The sequence below is a fragment of the Pholis gunnellus genome (assembly GCF_910591455.1).
Source record: "Pholis gunnellus genome assembly, chromosome: 24".
NCBI lineage: Eukaryota > Metazoa > Chordata > Actinopteri > Perciformes > Pholidae > Pholis > Pholis gunnellus.
This window is the reverse complement of record NC_136551.1, coordinates 7,172,044-7,190,134: the sequence shown is the minus strand read 5'-3', so window position 1 is coordinate 7,190,134 and position 18,091 is coordinate 7,172,044. Positions and strand designations below refer to the sequence as shown.

The 18,091-nt window shown below is 41.1% G+C and overlaps 1 protein-coding gene across 1 annotated transcript; it reads right to left on the bottom strand.

Moving 5' to 3' along the window:
• Window positions 1-431: 431 nt before the first annotated feature.
• Window positions 432-8,733, bottom strand: LOC306715222 (uncharacterized protein). The gene is made up of 8 exons (XM_079185532.1): window positions 8,526-8,733; window positions 5,873-5,905; window positions 5,152-5,211; window positions 3,752-3,784; window positions 3,245-3,286; window positions 1,406-1,435; window positions 758-885; window positions 432-654 (listed from the first exon to the last, which is right to left on the bottom strand). The coding sequence occupies exons 1-7, from the start codon at window positions 8,587-8,589 to the stop codon at window positions 782-784; spliced, it is 366 nt and encodes a 121-aa protein (XP_079041658.1). The 5' UTR covers window positions 8,590-8,733; the 3' UTR covers window positions 432-654; window positions 758-781.
• Window positions 8,734-18,091: the final 9,358 nt, after the last annotated feature.

Sequence of the window (18,091 nt, the reverse complement as noted above, 5' to 3'; positions counted from 1 at the left end):
CTCCAAACCATATATTGGATTTCTTTTTTTTTAATCCAAAACTGCATCAATATGGCACCATGATAATAAAGAATAATATAAGAATATTAAGAATAAGAAGATAAAAAAACATATTTTGTTTGATACATTTCTTTTCATATGTCCTAAACTTGGGCAGTTTTGCGTGTACATACTGTTAATGTATCTTAAAGGAAGAAATGAGCTATGACAGAATGTCATATTAACAATTTCTTATTGGTTCTGATAAGAACAATAGGCTGACACTGCTGAGATAAATAAATATCGCATCGTATTTGTGTAAACCGCAGGATGGCCTCATTAATCAAGTCTGTCTGCATCACCTACACAGTCTACAAATCACTCATTTGAAGCAACGATTGGCACAAATAATATCAAGCTTATACAAAAGAAGGAACACACAAGTCCACCATTCATGATCCTCTTTATTGATCCTCCACCAAGCTCATCATGACGCTCGGATGTTCTGCAGACATCCGTCTCACAGCTCGCCGCACGCTGAGTCATCCCTTGTGCATTTACAATACAGTCGATTAGTGTTGGCATTCATGATATAAAATATAAATGGCATCAGTTAATTAAGAGGTTGCAGGCGTATTGAGGGAGGTGTGATCATCCAACAAGTCTTCCTCACACCTGAAAACACAAGCGAGGTTCAGTCAGTGAGTGTGTCTCTCTGGACTGTTAAAGCCACGGGAAAGGTTTTAGTTCACTAAGATGGGAACAGAATGGTACTCACACAGGTCTTCCTGTGTCTCCACGCTTAACGCCCGTTATAGAAGCGAGAAGAGGGAGCCCTCTGCTTCAGCAGCAGCTTTTGATTCTCAAGGACCTCGTTCAGTTTTTCAAGCAAAATTCGCTGGCAGTCTGAGGAAGAGTTCAGAAAGATGTCATTTATTATACATACTTTACACACTATACACTTTCTATGTCTGTAATGCATACTGGTTTATTATATGTCTATAACACAGCTCAAGTATAGTCAAATATACAATACTTCTTCATAACTGCTGGTCACTCACTGACTGCAAAGGTCACTACAATTGCCATTGTTGTAATACATTGTAATGTTTTGATAATGCATATAATCATTGTTATAATTTACTATAAAGTGTTCATCTAGTAAAGTGAAAAAAATATGAATTCTACAAGAACACACAACGGTGTAATACTGGACCTTATGAGTCATTAATAAATGCTTCATAATGCGTTATGATTATTGGTGTGAAGAATAATGAGTGCTTATAATAATTATACAGTGGTATATCATATTTACACGGGCATCATAAATAGTGTTACCAAAATGAAATACCTAATGATTTTAATAATGATGTAATAATACGGTAGTAAATAAACAGGCATGTAATAAACGGAGGTTTAGACTCACATCCTCCACTGTCATCAGCAGGTTTCTCAACTGAGGAACAAGAACATTGGAGGAAACATTAGTGGTCAGGAAGCATTTCACCAGATGCCTGTAGATCTGCATCCATATATACATGTGACCAGTGGCGGGCCGTGCATTTTATACCTGGGCCTTCACTGCTGAAATACCACTTTATAGCCACATGATGGCGCCACAGCTAGGATTATTATTCATTTCTTGGGCTGTAACTATGTAACGTTACGTATTTGTATTAAACCGTTTGGTACAAGGCTTACAAACCGAACAATATGTTTGAATAATACTAGTGCAGTTGTAAAATATAGAAGCTTAAATTGTAGTAAATATAATGTTTGCTGCGCTCACGAGGAGACAGCGGTCTGTGTGACCTCTGAACCGGAACAAAAAGAACCACAACCAAAAACAGCTGATGCTCTGCAAGTGTTCCGGGAGGCTAGGCAAACTAGCTTAACGGGGAAACAACAGCAGTAACACGCATTGTGCTACACACTCATGGGCCATTCAGATATTAGATGTAAAAAAACGAACCAGTTGACTTGACAAATGCTGATCACATCCTCTTTTCTTTGTTGACAAAGTTTAATCCCACAAAATCCCAACTCACAAATCCGTTTCTCCTCCTTCAGCCATTGAGTGTTAAAAAACAAAGCTAGGTAAAAAAAAATTACAAATCTACACCAAGCAAAATGCTAAAAATATCATAATTTCATTCATATCTTTCAATATGAACTCTTACTACTCGACTAAGCCTCTGCTGTTAAGTTTCGTTTCACGACAGTCACGTGCTCGCCCACTGACCAATCACAGCACAGAATCTCACTGCAGCGCTGCTGCTAATGCTGACATAGCTGTAGGCCTGCAGGCCGCTCTGGCGCGTCCAAGAATGTTAAACTAAAGATCTGATTGGTTGAAGACTATGACAATCAACAATATCGTCCCCATTCACTTAAACTGCACATGGATTCACTGGTGAGTCTGCAGGCCTGGGGCCTCTCTTCTTACCTAGAGACACAGAGGTGAAATCTGATTGGATAAAAGCTCTACTTAAAACAAGCTGCACTGGAAGCAGAGCAACTGAGGAACACAGTAGCTGTGCAATGAGAAAATAAGATAATGGGAAAAATATTTGTATAAATTATGATACATGTAGTGTATTTAAGAAAAATGATTAAATTATAAAATAGCTATAACTTTGTGATTCTGTTTAGGCCAAAAGAAAAGGCTTTGCAGGCCCTGACGGCCCGCCACTGCATGTGACATACGATCATTGAAGTGACTCAGACTTAAAACCACTGAGTTATGGATTAATGTACCCGAAGATGCCCAAAAGGTCTCCGTTCTGTTCCAAGGCTCTGTTCCAAATGTCGTAGAATGGACTTTTCATACAGAAATATTATTAATGCTTGTCCCGTTTGACGGATTCTTTTAATAAAATAGGAAGTGCCTGCAAAACAACATATTTGTCCAATAACACCTTTTCCTTAACTATTGGATTTTAACACCATTGTGCAATACCTTGGTTTGTGTGCAAGCACCTTTAGAACTAAAGACATTCCCATCAGCCTTGGTTCAGTGCAAAGCAGCAAACTAGGATGGTGAACATGGGACACGTCCCACAGTCATCATGGGTATGTAAAGGTTCAGACGTTAGCATTTAGCACTACTGTGCCTAAGTACAACCTCAGAGAGCTGCTAGCATGGCTGTAGCACCGTGTTGTTTATCAGGGTCCCCCTCCTTGTTAAACTCTGGTCCCCTGCTATTGCTAACTTATAGTCTAATAATAACAGATGGAACTCTGGGACAGGTAGAAGGATACAAACCATCACTTATAGGCTGCTCTTTGGGCATTGCAGGTGTTGGCTCTGAGGAACACAAAGAATTGAGCAGCGTTACTATCTGACAGCCGGTTAACATTTCTACCCAGCATCCCCACTGTTCCTCCTAACTTTACCCTTCAGTACATATGGACCAAAAACATTCACTAAAGGTCCATTTACGAGCTTTTTCGAGTGCATTCGACAGAAAGGGTTTGCTCAGTTGTGATGGAGATTGTTCGGACATGAGTGAAGCTTCATACTTAGGTCATGTCACGACAACTGAGCAACATCCATCCTCCGATGAAGACCATGGGATGTGAATGAAAGCTCTGGTAAAAACTAGATTCTGGGACATTAAAAAAGATGGCCGTAACAACATTATATGTACGGTTTGTATATGTTGTGAGAGTACTCATAGTATTGGATGAAATAATACATCATTAGTGAGGAAAATACGAATTACAGACTCTGGATAAGAACCTTATAAAACCCCAGTTTTAAGTCACTCACCTGGATCGTCCAGAGCACCGAACAGGTCATACACTGTGTGAGGAAGACACGAGGAACATTGTTACAAACCAACAGTGGAACTCTGAACTGATCCACAGTCAGCGCTCGATCAGCTGACCAGAAGGTCTTCCTCTGCAGCCACTCAGCCTGATACAAGCTTCACACTATCATTCAAACGCAGTTACACGAAAATCAAATACACGTGATCAGCGCTTCTTGAAGCAGCTTGCAGCAGCTAAAATGAACTGTTTTTACGGTGAAGCAGCTGTGCAAGAAAAAGTGAAATGGAATGGAATGAATTCACTAATTGCGGTCTCTACGTACTTTAGGCTAAAAAGACAACAACAAAGGAAGTAATTGCTTCCAACAAAACAGCAAAATACAACCAAAGGACACAGCATGTTCCCCACAGAACAGAAAGCTGTAGACTGGAGCGGATTCATTAGGGCTCACATTTAACACTATGATGTTATAGTCCTAGTAGTCCATTCAACTCAGAGGTTTAATTCATATTTAATATATTTATTGAGTATTTTTTTCAGATTACAATTCCTCTGGCTCAATATAGCAGCTGAATATAAAATATTCGTTACACCTAACCAGCTCACTATTAAGAGATCGCCGCGAAATCCTGTCTTTCCATTATTATGTATGAGGTGACCCAGTGTTTCCATTGTGCTCATTGTTTCTGGTTAACCGTGAATGTGGATCGGGCATATGAGGTGAAAAGAGTCCCTTACATTCAATATGGCTAATTCATCTTCCAGCTACTAACACATACCAGTTTGCCTGCAGACTATTTCAGGCCAGTTGAAGTAATTTACATGTAATATTATCACTTCCTTTTTCTTTCTACCATTATGTTTATCCTGTTCCACGTGCTATTCCAGAACAAATGACCAAAAATAAATCTTACACAAATTTTGCAGATGTGGAATCTCTGCAACACATCAGCATCCGCCTTGACTGACCTACAAAAATATGGGTCGAACCTCCTTCAACCAGACCAGGGGTCGGCAACCCGCGGCTCCGGAGCCGCATGCGGCTCTTCGGCCCGTCTGCTGCGGCTCCCTGAGGCTACATCCACACTAATACGTTTAATACGAGTTTTAACAAACAAAAACTATCTGCGTCTACACGGCGTTTCAGCATTGTTTTCGAGATCCAGACTAAAATGCCTGAAAACGAATATCACGTGACTATTCACGTACACTGGGCATGCAGTGGGTGCCGGTCCTACTGGTTTTCAAACCTACAACCTCAGAGAGCTGCTAGCATGGTTGTAGCACCGTGTTGTTTATCAGGGTCCCCCTCCTTGTTAAACTCTGGTCCCCTGCTATTGCTAACTTATAGTCTCATAATAACAGATGGAACTCTGGGACAGGTAGAAGGATACAAACCATCACTTATAGGCTTCTCTGGGGCCTTCGGCTGCTCTTTGGGCTTTGCAGGTGTTGGCTCTGAGGAACACAAAGAATTGAGCAGCGTTACTATCTGACAGCCGGTTAACATTTCTACCCAGCATCCCCACTGTTCCTCCTAACTTTACCCTTCAGTACATATGGACCAAAAACATTCACTAAAGGTCCATTTACAAGCTTTTTCGAGTGCATTCGACAGAAAGGGTTTGCTCAGTTGTGATGGAGATTGTTCGGACATGAGTGAAGCTTCATATTTAGGTCATGTCACGACAACTGAGCAACATCCATCCTCCGACGAAGACCATGGGATGTGAATGAAAGCTCTGGTAAAAACTAGATTCTGAGGGTTTTCTTTACGTTTCTATTTATTCATTGAAGCTATACAGTCTGCTGTGTATTTGTTCAACACTCGACAGTGTACCATGTGATCCAAAGTAAACCCTACCCGATAAGATTCGCCTGGTCTACCCAGGTCCAGGTTACCAACCACATGGACCAGTGAAGGCTATATATAGATCAGATAGTCACGGTGGGAATAGGGACATTAAAAAAGATGGCCGTAACATCATTATATGTACGGTTTGTATATGTTGTGAGAGTACTTGTAGTATTGGATGAAATTATACATCATTAGTGAGGAAAATACGAATTACAGACTCTGGATAAGAACCTTATAAAACCCCAGTTTTAAGTCACTCACCTGGATTGTCCAGATCATCGAACAGGTCAAACCCTGTGTGAAGAAGACACGAGGAACATTGTTACAAACCAACAGTGGAACTCTCAGTGGGTGCCGGTCCTACTGGTTTTCAAACCTACTGGTTTCCTTCCGTGCGTGTGTTGTGTTCGCGTAACAGCAGCAGCTGTTTTCTGCCTCTGTTGCCAGATTCGTCACACATTCACAAACATATTGCTGGAGATCTAAAAGCCACATCTCATATATATTGCGGGGATTACGATTGTATAAGTGAGCACTACATCACAGCCACGTATGAAGAAATACATTGAAGAAAATATATTTATGGAAAGATCGCATCAAACTGGATTCGAACCCTGTCGAGCAAAATAGAAATATATACAAAAGCGGCCGCACTACGCGATCCGCCACTTGCATCTTGCATCGTAGAGTGCCTTTCCCTGCGGCTGGCTGATCATGATTTGCAGATCCCTGCCCTCGGTAAACTATCAATGGATAAATCCAAAAGAAGAAAAGCCACGGAGGAAAATAGAGAGTTTAATTCTGCGTGGACGTATTCATTTGCTTTCACTGCCAACGATGCTGGCTTACCTGAATGCTTGATATGTGGCGAGAAATTTGACATCAAATAGCTCCAGACAAATTTTATTTGGTGGAAAATAGGGCAAAATGGCTCTTTGGATAGTAAAGGTTGCCGACCCCTGAACCAGACCAAGGTGCCAACTGCTTCCCAAAGCATACCCTGCTGTATGGTCTGTTTGACTCTAAATGGACCATAATGTACTAAATGAACATCATGCTGTATTGAAGAAGACTTGAAACTAGAGATTGAGACCATAAACTCATGTTTACAATGTTTACTGAGGTAATAAATCAAGAGAGAAGTAGAGTCATTTTCTCATAGACTTCTATACAACCAGAGGAGTCGCCCCCTGATGGACATTAGAGAGAATGCAGTGGCGGGCCGTCAGGGCCTGCAAAGCCTTCTCTGCTGGCCTAAACAGAATCACAAAGTTAGAGCTATTTTATAATTTTTCTTAAATACACTACATCTATCATAATTTATGCATTTGTGCATCCATGTGCAGTGAATGGGGACGATATTGTTGATTGGCATAGTCTTCAACCAATCAGATCTTTAGTTTAACATTCTTGGACGCGCCAGAGCGGCCTGCAGGCCTACAACTACGTCAGCATTAGCAGCAGCGCTGCAGTGAGATTCTGTGCTGTGATTGGTCAGTGGGCGAGCACGTGACTATTTTGAAACGAAATCTACAGCAGAGGCTTAGTGAGTAGTGAGAGTTCATATTGAAAGATATGAATGAAATTATGATATTTTTTGCATTTTTCTTGGTGTAGATTTTTTACCCAGCTTTGTTTTTTAACACTCAATGGCTGAAACTGGAAGATAAACGGATTTGTGAGTTGGGATTTAACCGTGGGATTAAACTCTTTGTCAACAAAGAAAAGAGGATGTGATCAGCATTTGGTAAGTCAACTGGTTCGTTTTTTTACATCTAATATCTAAATGGCCCATGAATGTGTAGCAGAATGCGTGTTACTGCTGTTGTATTTCCGTTAAGCTAGTTAGCCTAGCGTCCCGGAACACTTGCGGGGCACAGCTGTTTTTGTTCCGGTTCAGAGGTCACACAGACCGTTGTCTCCAATGAGCGCAGAAAACATTATATTTCCTACAATTTAAACTTCTGCATTTTCCAAATGCACTAGTATTATTCAAACGTATTGTTCGGTTTGTAAGCCTCGTACCGAACGGTTTATTACAAATACGTAACGTCATATAGTTACAGCCCAAGAAACAAATAATAACCCTAACTGTGGCGTCATCATGTGGTTATAAATTGGTATTTCAGCAGTGAAGGCCCAGGTATAAAATGCACGGCCCGCCACTGAGAGAATGCAGCTTTAAGACTTGAAGCATCGGCTTCACTTTTCAGTAATGGAGGTTGCAACCTGGGCCTGACCCACAGTCAGCGTTCCAGATCATACTGAAGGTTGAGCGGGGTCGAGGTCAGAGGAACTATTTATTTACGGCCCGGTGTTATCATGTTAAACAGGAAAAGGTCTGCCCAAACCCACTGCCACAAATTTAGAAAAAAAAAACACAAAATTGTATTCTGTAACATTAAGATTTCCCTTAAGAAGGACGAGGAGCCTTGTCCAAACCATAAATAAACATGTTCTAGTGTAGGCCTGCGGTTCAGCTGTAAAATGAGAAAGCAGTCAAGTCGAAAACCAAACGCCGCCCACCGCCTGGAACGATCTCATCTCATCATCTCATCCTAATAAAATCCTAGATTTGCAGATTTACAGTAAATACATTCGCACAGTTAACTGAATAAATAAAGTATGAAAAATACTTTTTTTAATCTTGGTGTGGCACTAATAACCACATGGTTACTGTTTTAGTGGCAAATTATATAAATAAATAAAAAAGGTTCAATTTTGTAGCCTCTGTCTGGCTAATATGTTAAATGTCCTTCTTAATACTAAAGCTGCTAGAAACACACTTTAACAGCAGGAATACTACTTAAAAGAGTTTCCTTGCGTCACTTTAGAAGACAAACCCCTAAAATACATAACGCCATAACCATAAGTACCCTGCCGTTGCTGGTAATAATCCCAATAGTGCTCTTACCGTCTTGCGTTAACGTTCCAGTAATGAGTAAAAGGAGTAACGCAATCCTCAAACAGAGCTCCATGGTGGCTGTAACGTAACTTTCCTGTAATCAGCAAAGTTAGTTTATTGCTGTAAACTTGGTGTCCGTGTGGTTCGCTTCAGCTATTTGTATTTGTGGATTTGTGGACTCTCTCCCAGACTGAACAGCAGACCTCCCCGGTGTCCTGTTACAGTCTGTCGGTGTGAGTCAACTTCTCCAGACACATGTGACTTTATTTAATGAGACAAACATAGATACAGATTAAAAAAACAATTAAAGGCTTCTAATTTTTTACTAAAATAGTTCGGTGCCGCCCCCCCGAAATGCGTTCATTTCACGCCGAAGTGTATTCACAAATAGTGCAGTTTATAGTGTTCTTCTCGCTTGGTTGGACGAAAAGTTGGACGTTTGCATACGAATGACTATAACCTGCTACTGGATTCGGCGCACATTCAGGGACAAAATCTCAAATTTAAACTCCAATATTAGAATAACTGGCAAACCAGCGTTTCTCAGATTGGAGTGAGACGAGGAGAAAAGGTGATGTGGTGATCTTCACAATAAAACATCTTTGATGTGTCGAGTCTTGGCCAATCAGCGTTAAGATGTCTACAGCGTCTTTCCCTCCGTCAAGTTACGTTATGTACCGTTATAGTTCAGACTTGATGGGTTAAGGATAACGTCCACTGCATGCGGAACTTTGTCGACTGTTAACATTCGTCATTATCGCGATTTAGGAGGAAAAAACATAACGTGATGAAACATGAAGCCCCCCCGTGTTCCGGTTCAGTTCACGCGGTCACTCATTAACGTTAAACCAGAACACCGGCGGATCTGTTTGCAGGTTGTTTGTTTTAACTCAAAGTAGAATGAAAGGCCCAGATACTGATGAGATGATGAGGTCAAAGAGCTTCAGGAAGAGGAGGCTGTTAGTGTAGCGCAGCTTGACGCTTGATGTGAAGGAGCTGTGCCTGGATAAAGGTGGAGCTGGGCCTGGATACAGGTGGAGGTCTAAACAGACGTGACAGCTGACCAGACAGCTTCCTGCTGTCACAGTGTTTTAAACACATTGATGAGGCAGGGTATGCTAAATGCAGCCTCTGCTCCAAGGAGATAAAGTAGAGCAACAAGGGCTCACGTGCCCTCTAATCACACTGCAGATACTGTTCACTGTGATGACAACAGCCAGAGTACTAACAGTCCCACGTGCAGTTAAATCACAGCTATTATTTTACTCTTGATAAACTACCTTAGCCAGAGTAGATTATCATTTTCATTTAAATAATTGAACTGGATTGAATGCATATTAATTGCAAATAGAAGATTTGCCACAATCCTAACAGCTGTACAGTAACAGTATAATTAATATTAAGCCATACAGTAATGAAAACTAATCACTTTATTTGTACAGGCGATGGTTCTCGCTACTCTTGCTATCTTTGTTTTTATATGACAAACTTTTAAAGGTTAATAATAATAGAGATGAAATACTGATTAATAATACGGTAGTAAATAAACAGTTATGTAATAAACGGAGGTTTAGACTCACATCCTCCACTGTCATCAGCAGGTTTCTCAGCTGAGGAACAAGAACATTGGAGGAAACATTAGTGGTCAGGAAGCATTTCACCAGATGCCTGTAGATCTGCATCCATATACACATGTGACATACGAGCATTGAAGTGACTCAGACTTAAAACCACTGAGTTATGGATATTTAAGGTGATGCTCCGGCAAACAATTTATTTTTCATGCACTGGTTAATCTATTTACAACATTTTATATTTACATTAAAATAGATTTTTCTTTATGGCTGTTGACAGCATTTTCAGATTTATGGAGTTATGCAAAGAGATATCCAAAGTAAATACCTTTGACTCAAATATGTCAACAAAATGAAACAATTCATTTTGAACCTGCCCAATGTTCAGATTTATGTTCTGTAAATCAGCTCATATTTAATCAAAAGAATGCCGCGTTTGCATATTAAAACATAGCATTTCAGAAAACGTGTAATAAAAATAATAATTGAAATACTATAAAATAATTAAAATATAAAGTAAAAGCACCTAATGTACAATATGTAATATCAAATTTAACAGGAAGGAAATGTAAACCTTAAACTGAGACCTTTACCTGGACGGAGAGCATCTTCCAGCTTGAACCCAAAGTCATCTGGAATGAAGAACATTTTACAGATGAATGTCTCCTTTGTTATTCCATACATGTTAGTTGTAAGTGGACGTTTTGTGTACTCACGTCCTTCAGTAGGCTCGGAAGATGTGGGATCTATTGATCAACAGATAAATAGTGTTCATTACTACAATATATCAACCTGAAGGGATTGTGACTGAAAAACACACACCTATATATATATATATATATATATATATATTACTTGATGTATAAATATTGATCATTCGTATCATTGCTGTCATGTGGCCTGCAGCTCAGTGTTAATGTTCCTCTACAGTAAATATTGAGGTCAAAGGTGATATATGTTGATATGTCAGTGCTGTGTTAACAGCTTGTTCTGCTGCCCCCTGGTGGCCAAACACTCATCCTACAACACATGAATAAACTACTAAAAAACAACCGTCATAGCAAAATGAAAAAGCACAAATGAATCAATATTAGTCAAACCTTAGAAACTATTTTAAAAGTTGAATATCAGAGAGTCTTTACCTGGATGAAGAGCATCAGCCAGGTCGAAACCTAAGCCTTCTGAAATAAATGCAGAATGTCAAATTGAAGAAAAATGAAAAACTAAAAGTGTGTTTACTAATAATATATGTATTATTTGTATTAGTAAGCTGTTTCACCTGCAGGTGTGGGTTTAGCAGTTGCTCCTGTAAGATAGAGAGGCGTGAATAGAAGGACTCACTAGTTCTCCTTGTTTCCTGCACACTGACTTATCTAATAAGTGTTCCTAACTTGATGACAAGTGCAGCAATATAACTTAAAAGAAGTTCAAGAGATCGAGACACACGAGTAGGTCGACCATCAGGGGAAAAATAAATAGAATGTAACATATTAATAAAATAAAATGACGTGAAATGAAACACATATGTGCTGATCAAATATTACAGCTCTCCATATGAACATTCTGCTAAGTGTTGGCGTGCACCGACGCTACTCACCTTTGCGACTGAAAAAACCACTCAGCCCTGATTGAGAAAGACATGAAGACATGAAGAGTCACGACCAAACACAAGATTAACACGCATTCAGAGGTCCTCTCCCTGCTTCAGTTACAGCCGCCAACATTTAGAGCCATGATGTCATTGTTATTGGAAAACTCAGGGTGAGTGTGCTTAAACACATGATGGACAACACAGAACAAATATTCAACTTTGAACAAATATAGTGATAAAGTAACTTTGGCGTGCTTGTCTGTGCCGATAAACATTTATTACGTTGACAATATGTGAGCTATCTATTCCCCACAATAGAAAAGGATGTGACCAGTGCGTCTGAAGCCTTTGAACACTCACCACTAAAACGCTTCGGTCGCTGAGCAGCTGCTTCACGGTGGACATCTGTGAGCACAGAAACATCAAGTGCATCAATAAGTAGAACAACTGAAAATACAAGCTCCTGTTTGCTGACTTTTGCATTTGTTATGTAGTTTATCATATGGCTACAGTGTATATGAAAGATCATAAAAGTTCTTCTTATGAATGTGTTATTACTGATGTATAAAGCATTACTACATGAACAACTCATTTCTGTATTTATGAGCAGATATTTAAAGATTTAGATATCTTGCATCAGGGACACATAAATTGTGACACAAGGCCGGATTATCAACTCCGACCCAGGCCGTCTGTGTGGCAATGAGTCTGTGGTGATTTCATCATTACTAATGTGTTAGACGCACCACTAGAACACAAGTAAAACCTGAAGAAGCAACAAGTCGAATGTCTTCATGTATGTCCACGTCTGTTTGGTGGAGGCCCTGTTGAACTGGACTCAAGCTGACTGGGCCAGTGGAGGTATGTTAGGTTCAGAGAATCCACTAGATGTCGCTGTGTCTTTAAGGTTGCATGTAATGTTCATGTTTGGTATTGGTAGGAAATAAGATATTTGACGTGCCACTGAGACTGTGAGACAGCTGCTGTTACTGAGTAAGCAGGTATATCATGTAATGTTCATTGAGTTAAAGCTGCATTTTTTTTAATTTAACCTTTATTTAACCAGGAGAGTCCCATTGAGATTAAAAATCTCTTTTTCAAGGGAGACCTGGCCAAGACAGGCAGCAGCATCAGAGACACATAGTTACAGACAGAAAACACAAAACAAGACAAGTTAAAAGAAAGTAAAAGTTAAGAGAGTAACGAAACCGAGTTAATTTAAAAAACATTTACATTTTTGGGAACCTGCCTCTATTGCTTTCAATTTTGATTTAAAAGCAGTAAATGGTATCAGTTCTTTCAGTTTTAAGTCCTTTTGCAACATATTCCACGATGAAGGTGCGGAGTACACAAAAGCCCTTTTTCCCCAATTCCTTTCTGGCTTTTGGGACAGTGAGCATGTGGAAGTCCTGGGAACGCAAAGAGTATTGTCCGACACTTCTCTTCATGATGAGGACACTCAGGTAGTTCGGGAGCAGGCCAAGGATAGATTTATAAATGAAGGTGTGCCAATGACTGAGCCTCCGGGTGGTCAAAGCAGGCCATCCAACCCCAGAGTATAACTCACAGTGGTGAGTCAGAGCTTTGCAATTTGTAATGAACCGCAGTGAAGCATGGTAAGCTGTGTCCAGCATCCGAAGGCAGTTTGTGGAGGCGTGCATATAAAGAAGATCGCCATAGTCCAACACAGGTAAAAAAGTAGCAGCAACTAATCGTTTTTTTTACATTTGTTGAAAAGCACAGCTTATTTCGAAAATAAAAACCCAGTTTTAACCTCAACTTTTTCACCAGGTACTGCACATGTGGCTGAAAAGTGAGGGAGTCATCAATCAAAATACCCAGATATTTATAAGAATTAACAACCTCTATTTCACCTCCTTCAAGAGTGACCACCGAAGGGATATTCTGTGGCCTACTCCGATGGTTTGAAAACAGCATAAGTTTTGTCTTATCTGCATTTAGAACAAGTTTCAGTTGAAATAGGGTATTTTGCACAACATAGCAATATATCACGGTATCATCAGCATAAAAGTGATAGTTTGCATCCATAACATTTTGGTCCAGGTTATTTATATAGATAGTAAATAGAAGTGGACCTAGCACAGAGCCTTGTGGAACACCTTTACAGATGGTTGCAGGGTCAGAGGATAGACCTTCATATCTGATGCATTGAGACCTATTCTCGAGGTAGCTTGTGAACCAAGCGACCGCTTGCTCCGAGAGCCCTGAGTTGAGGAGCCGTAGCTTTAAAATCTCATGGTCAACTGTGTCAAATGCTTTTGACAGATCAATAAACAGTGATGCACAGTGTTGCTTTTTGTCAAGGGCAACTGAGATGTCATTTACTACTTTCAGTGCAGCTTTAATAGTGCTATGTTTTTTTCTAAAGCCTGACTGATAGGTAGATAAAATGGTATTAGTGTCGAAAAACTCCTTAAGTTGATTGCTCACAAGAGCTTCAAGTATTTTAGCAAGTACAGATAAATTAGATATTGGCCTATTGTTATTTAAAATAGCTGGGTCACCACCTTTAAACAGTGGGCGAACAAAGGCAGATTTCCATGTCATTGGTATTTCGTTATTTTTCATTGTCAAATTAAAAAGATATGCAAGTGGCTCTGCAACAAAATCAGCAGCCAGTTTCAAAAAGTAAGGGTCAATACAGTCAGGCCCTTTACATACAAAGTCTATGTACAGACGCGATGGACGCGGCGCGGTTGATGCGTCAAAACGCCGAAACGCAGAAGTTGAAATATTTGAACTTCTGCGAAAAAATCGCGTGACGCTCCAGCGCGATAGCCAATCAGCGTTGAGTTGCTCTCCCCGTCATCAGTGAAGTCCTGCTGTTGTTGAATCAGGAAATAAATGCTGTAGCCGCTATGTTCACCCAGAGCTCTACGATCCCTCATATCAGTAGAGACTGGACCAAACTATGTGTAGACATGTGTGTGTGTAAACCATATGGTACAAACAATGAATAGACGCTGCCGTATTTACGACGTTATCGTGAGTGTTGATGGAGCTGCTATAATGTTAGCATAGTCTAGCACCGATCGATCCGAGCTTCATTGATAAAACAAGTACAAATCGGCATCGTTACGTAGTTATTTCGGAGTCCCTTTTTGTCGGTTTATTGCCGTTAAACCACAGCCAAGTCAGTTTATTGTGTGTTCATACAGCTGTAGTAAACAGCCGACGTGTGGCTTGCTAGACACAGTGAGCTCGATGAAATCCACGGAGCTCCTCCGGACTATGTTATGAACCAGACATGACGGCGTTTAGTTCCCCGTGATATCTGGGACTTCCACAACACGTACTGAGCAGAAATAGAGGCTATTTTTCGATGGTTGATGGCGGACAGTTGAACAGCTTTCAGGCCGATAAGCCACGCCCCCTTTCCAGCGCGATGGACGCGAATGAACACACTAGTCCCCGGCGATGCCGCCGGACACCAACGGTCCCCCGTCACGTCCCTTCATCCCTCTACCCCTAACCTACATCTTTTCATCCCTCTACCTTGATCCCTACCCTACATCCCTTCATCCCTCTACCCCTACCCTACATCCCTCTACCTCTACCCCTACCCTACATCCCTTCATCCCTTTACCCCTACCCCACATCCCTTCAACCCTCTACCTCTTCCGCTTCCTCATCCAACAATCATTCCGTTATGCAATAAACCTCTCGAAACTCATACAGTTATGTGCGTGGTCCTTGTTAGTGAAATGTAGTTTCATAAACTTTGTTCAGGAACGGGACCACGCCTAGAACACGGCTCATTTCCCCCGGACAAGTATTTAAGCTCTACTAACCCGTTCACTTCCTCTTTGGATCTGTTCTGTCATCCCTCCCCCCCGACCCCATTTTTTGTTTTCCTTTTTCTCTCTCTCTCAGGATTACAGGAACGACTGGGGACTCTGCACCTCCAGAGCTTCCTAAGAGATGGCCCCCCATCCAACAGTCTCCGTTCCCACCAGCCGCCGGACACCGTCACGTCCCTTCATCCCTCTACCTCTATCCCTAACCTACATCTTTTCATCCCTCTACCTTGGTCACTACGTCCAAGGAGCCAACACGCTGGGCCTGATGCTGTACGCCTTTATTGCGGGAGTGGTCCTGACGAAGATGGGAAAAAGGGGCAAAATCATCTTGGAAATCATTATCATCCTCAACAAGGCCATGAAAATGATCATCGACTGGATTCTGTGGTAAAGTGAAACCACCGTGAAAAGACCAAATGGACCTTTAAGCCTTCTACTAATTTCATGTCATCAGCATCAGTATTTATTGTGTATTAAATTGTGTCTTTCAGACTCGCAATCCATGCAGTAATTGTTCTACCGATGGTGTATGTTCTGTGTACCAGATCTAACCCGTTGCCTGTCATTAGAGGGGTTTTTCCTGCCTTACTGAGTGCGTTGATCATCTCCTCCCGGTAAGAGGATATTTGAGGGTATTGTTCTAGTTGTCTGAAGCTTGCTCTGTGCGCTTATTTTTATATTTATCATCAAAGCTGCCTAATTGTAAAGCAATTTAGATTTTTTTAAAAAGGTATTTTCACATGTATGATTGCTCTTATATGATTCGTGCAACGAGAAAGCATGCATTGTGTCCCAAAGCTCCGCCACACAGCCGATCACTTTGAAATGCTCTGAGGAGAGAAACAATATCGACCGCAGAATCACCCGCTTCATGCTGCCCATCATGACCAGTGTCAACATGGACGGGACGGCCCTTTATGAGGTGGTCGCCGTAGTTTGTCACCCAACTCGCCAACCTCGATCTGGACGATTCCGCCTTCTAGACACCGCTGCAACACTGTTGTCAATGTGTTGGGAGACTGCATTGGCGGCACTGGTCTACCAACTGTCCAAAGAGGAACTGAAAGGATTGGTTGAAGAAGAATTAATAAATCAGAGAAATTGCGAGATGGCTTCCACGCCAGAGTAAACCAGGCCCGTTGGACATCAGACATAGAATTTATGGCAGCAGCTGGAGACTGTCCAACATATGCTCCGGAGTTTTTACAGTTTATGTCCCACCATTGATGGCTGTGTTGTGTTTTGTCTAACTAGGACGGCTAATGATGATGCTAAGGGACACGTCCAGGATGAGCAGGTCCATTCCAGCACCTGAGCTCTAATGAGTCCCTTTGCAATCCCCCAGAATGTAATATTAAAACGAAATTTGAACTGCACATTTAACGTTAACGTTACCACTACACAACTTACTAGTGGTGTAACAGATCCAGATCGATCCGTGATTGGTTCGGATCACACCAAGTATACGGTTCGGTATACTTGTGAACCGTGGATTAATTGAGTATTTATTTTTATTTATTTATTTTTACAGCTAAATCATCATAGTGTGTAATAAAGTTTCACTGCTGCTGTTACTTTTCAAGTAACAAGTGAACTGAGTGTGTTAAGATCATTTAATGGTGAAAGTCATGGCGAGCGGAGGAACTTGAGAAGTCCCGGGTGTCATTGAAGTCACAAGTTTTGGAGCTTTTTGGCATACCTGTAACTTATGACGGGATAAGGGTGGTGGACAAAACGTTTACGGTATGTAAGCGTTGTTTAAAGCAGAGGTCTTCAACAGCGGGTCCGTGAGGTATTGCAGGGGGGTCGTTACATTTTTGGTTGATTAAACAATTAATCCCCAGCTGACTACGATCCCAGACTCAAGGACGCACGCTGCAATATTATTTAAAAAGATAAAAAGACATTTACTTCACCCACAAATCCTTGTGCAATCATTTTTTCAAGAAATTCCTGGCTAAAACACTGCAGCTCCTATCCACAACTACTGAGGCTAGTATATTATTATGCCATGTGTGTGGACATTGTTATGAGCGAAAATGGATTGTTTTATAACTCGACCAAAACACATGAATCTGTCCATTATTTTAATAGTTCAGTATTGTGTGCAAGATAACAGGTATGTTTATGCATGGACATACGATAACGGCAATACATTGGGCACGTCCACACATATGAAGCGCCACCATCCTGGTCTGTCAGCAACGGGGGCCAAGCCACAACAACAACAGCTTATCAACGTGGCATTTAAGAAACCGTTTGTGGCAGAATCAGACCGGGCTAAAGCTATTACAACATCTATGGGGGTCTTTATTGCTGGAGACATTCTCCATTGTGGAAAACAAAGGATTTCAAAATCCCGTTCAAGTGCTTGAGCCACGCTACGAAATCCCCTCAAGCACCCCCTTCAGTATTAAGATCGTTCCAGGCCTCTATGAAAAAAGGAAAAGATCAGGATTGTGGACGAATTATCGAAGGCATCCTCTGTTGCCATCACCACAGACGGGTGGACCTCCAGGGCAACGGAGAGCTACATGACTGTGACCGCTCACTTCATCACACTGAGTGGGAGATTCATACAGACACCAG

Coding starts and splice junctions, on each gene's coding strand:
- LOC306715222 (XM_079185532.1), bottom strand. CDS start 8,589: ATGGAGCTCTGTTTGAGGATTGCGTTACTCCTTTTACTCATTACTGGA. Junction 1,436..3,244: donor AGAGCAGCCTATAAGTGATG/GTTTGTATCCTT, acceptor CTTGTTCCTCAG/TTGAGAAACCTGCTGATGAC. Junction 886..1,405: donor TGCTGATGACAGTGGAGGAT/GTGAGTCTAAAC, acceptor ACTCTTCCTCAG/ACTGCCAGCGAATTTTGCTT.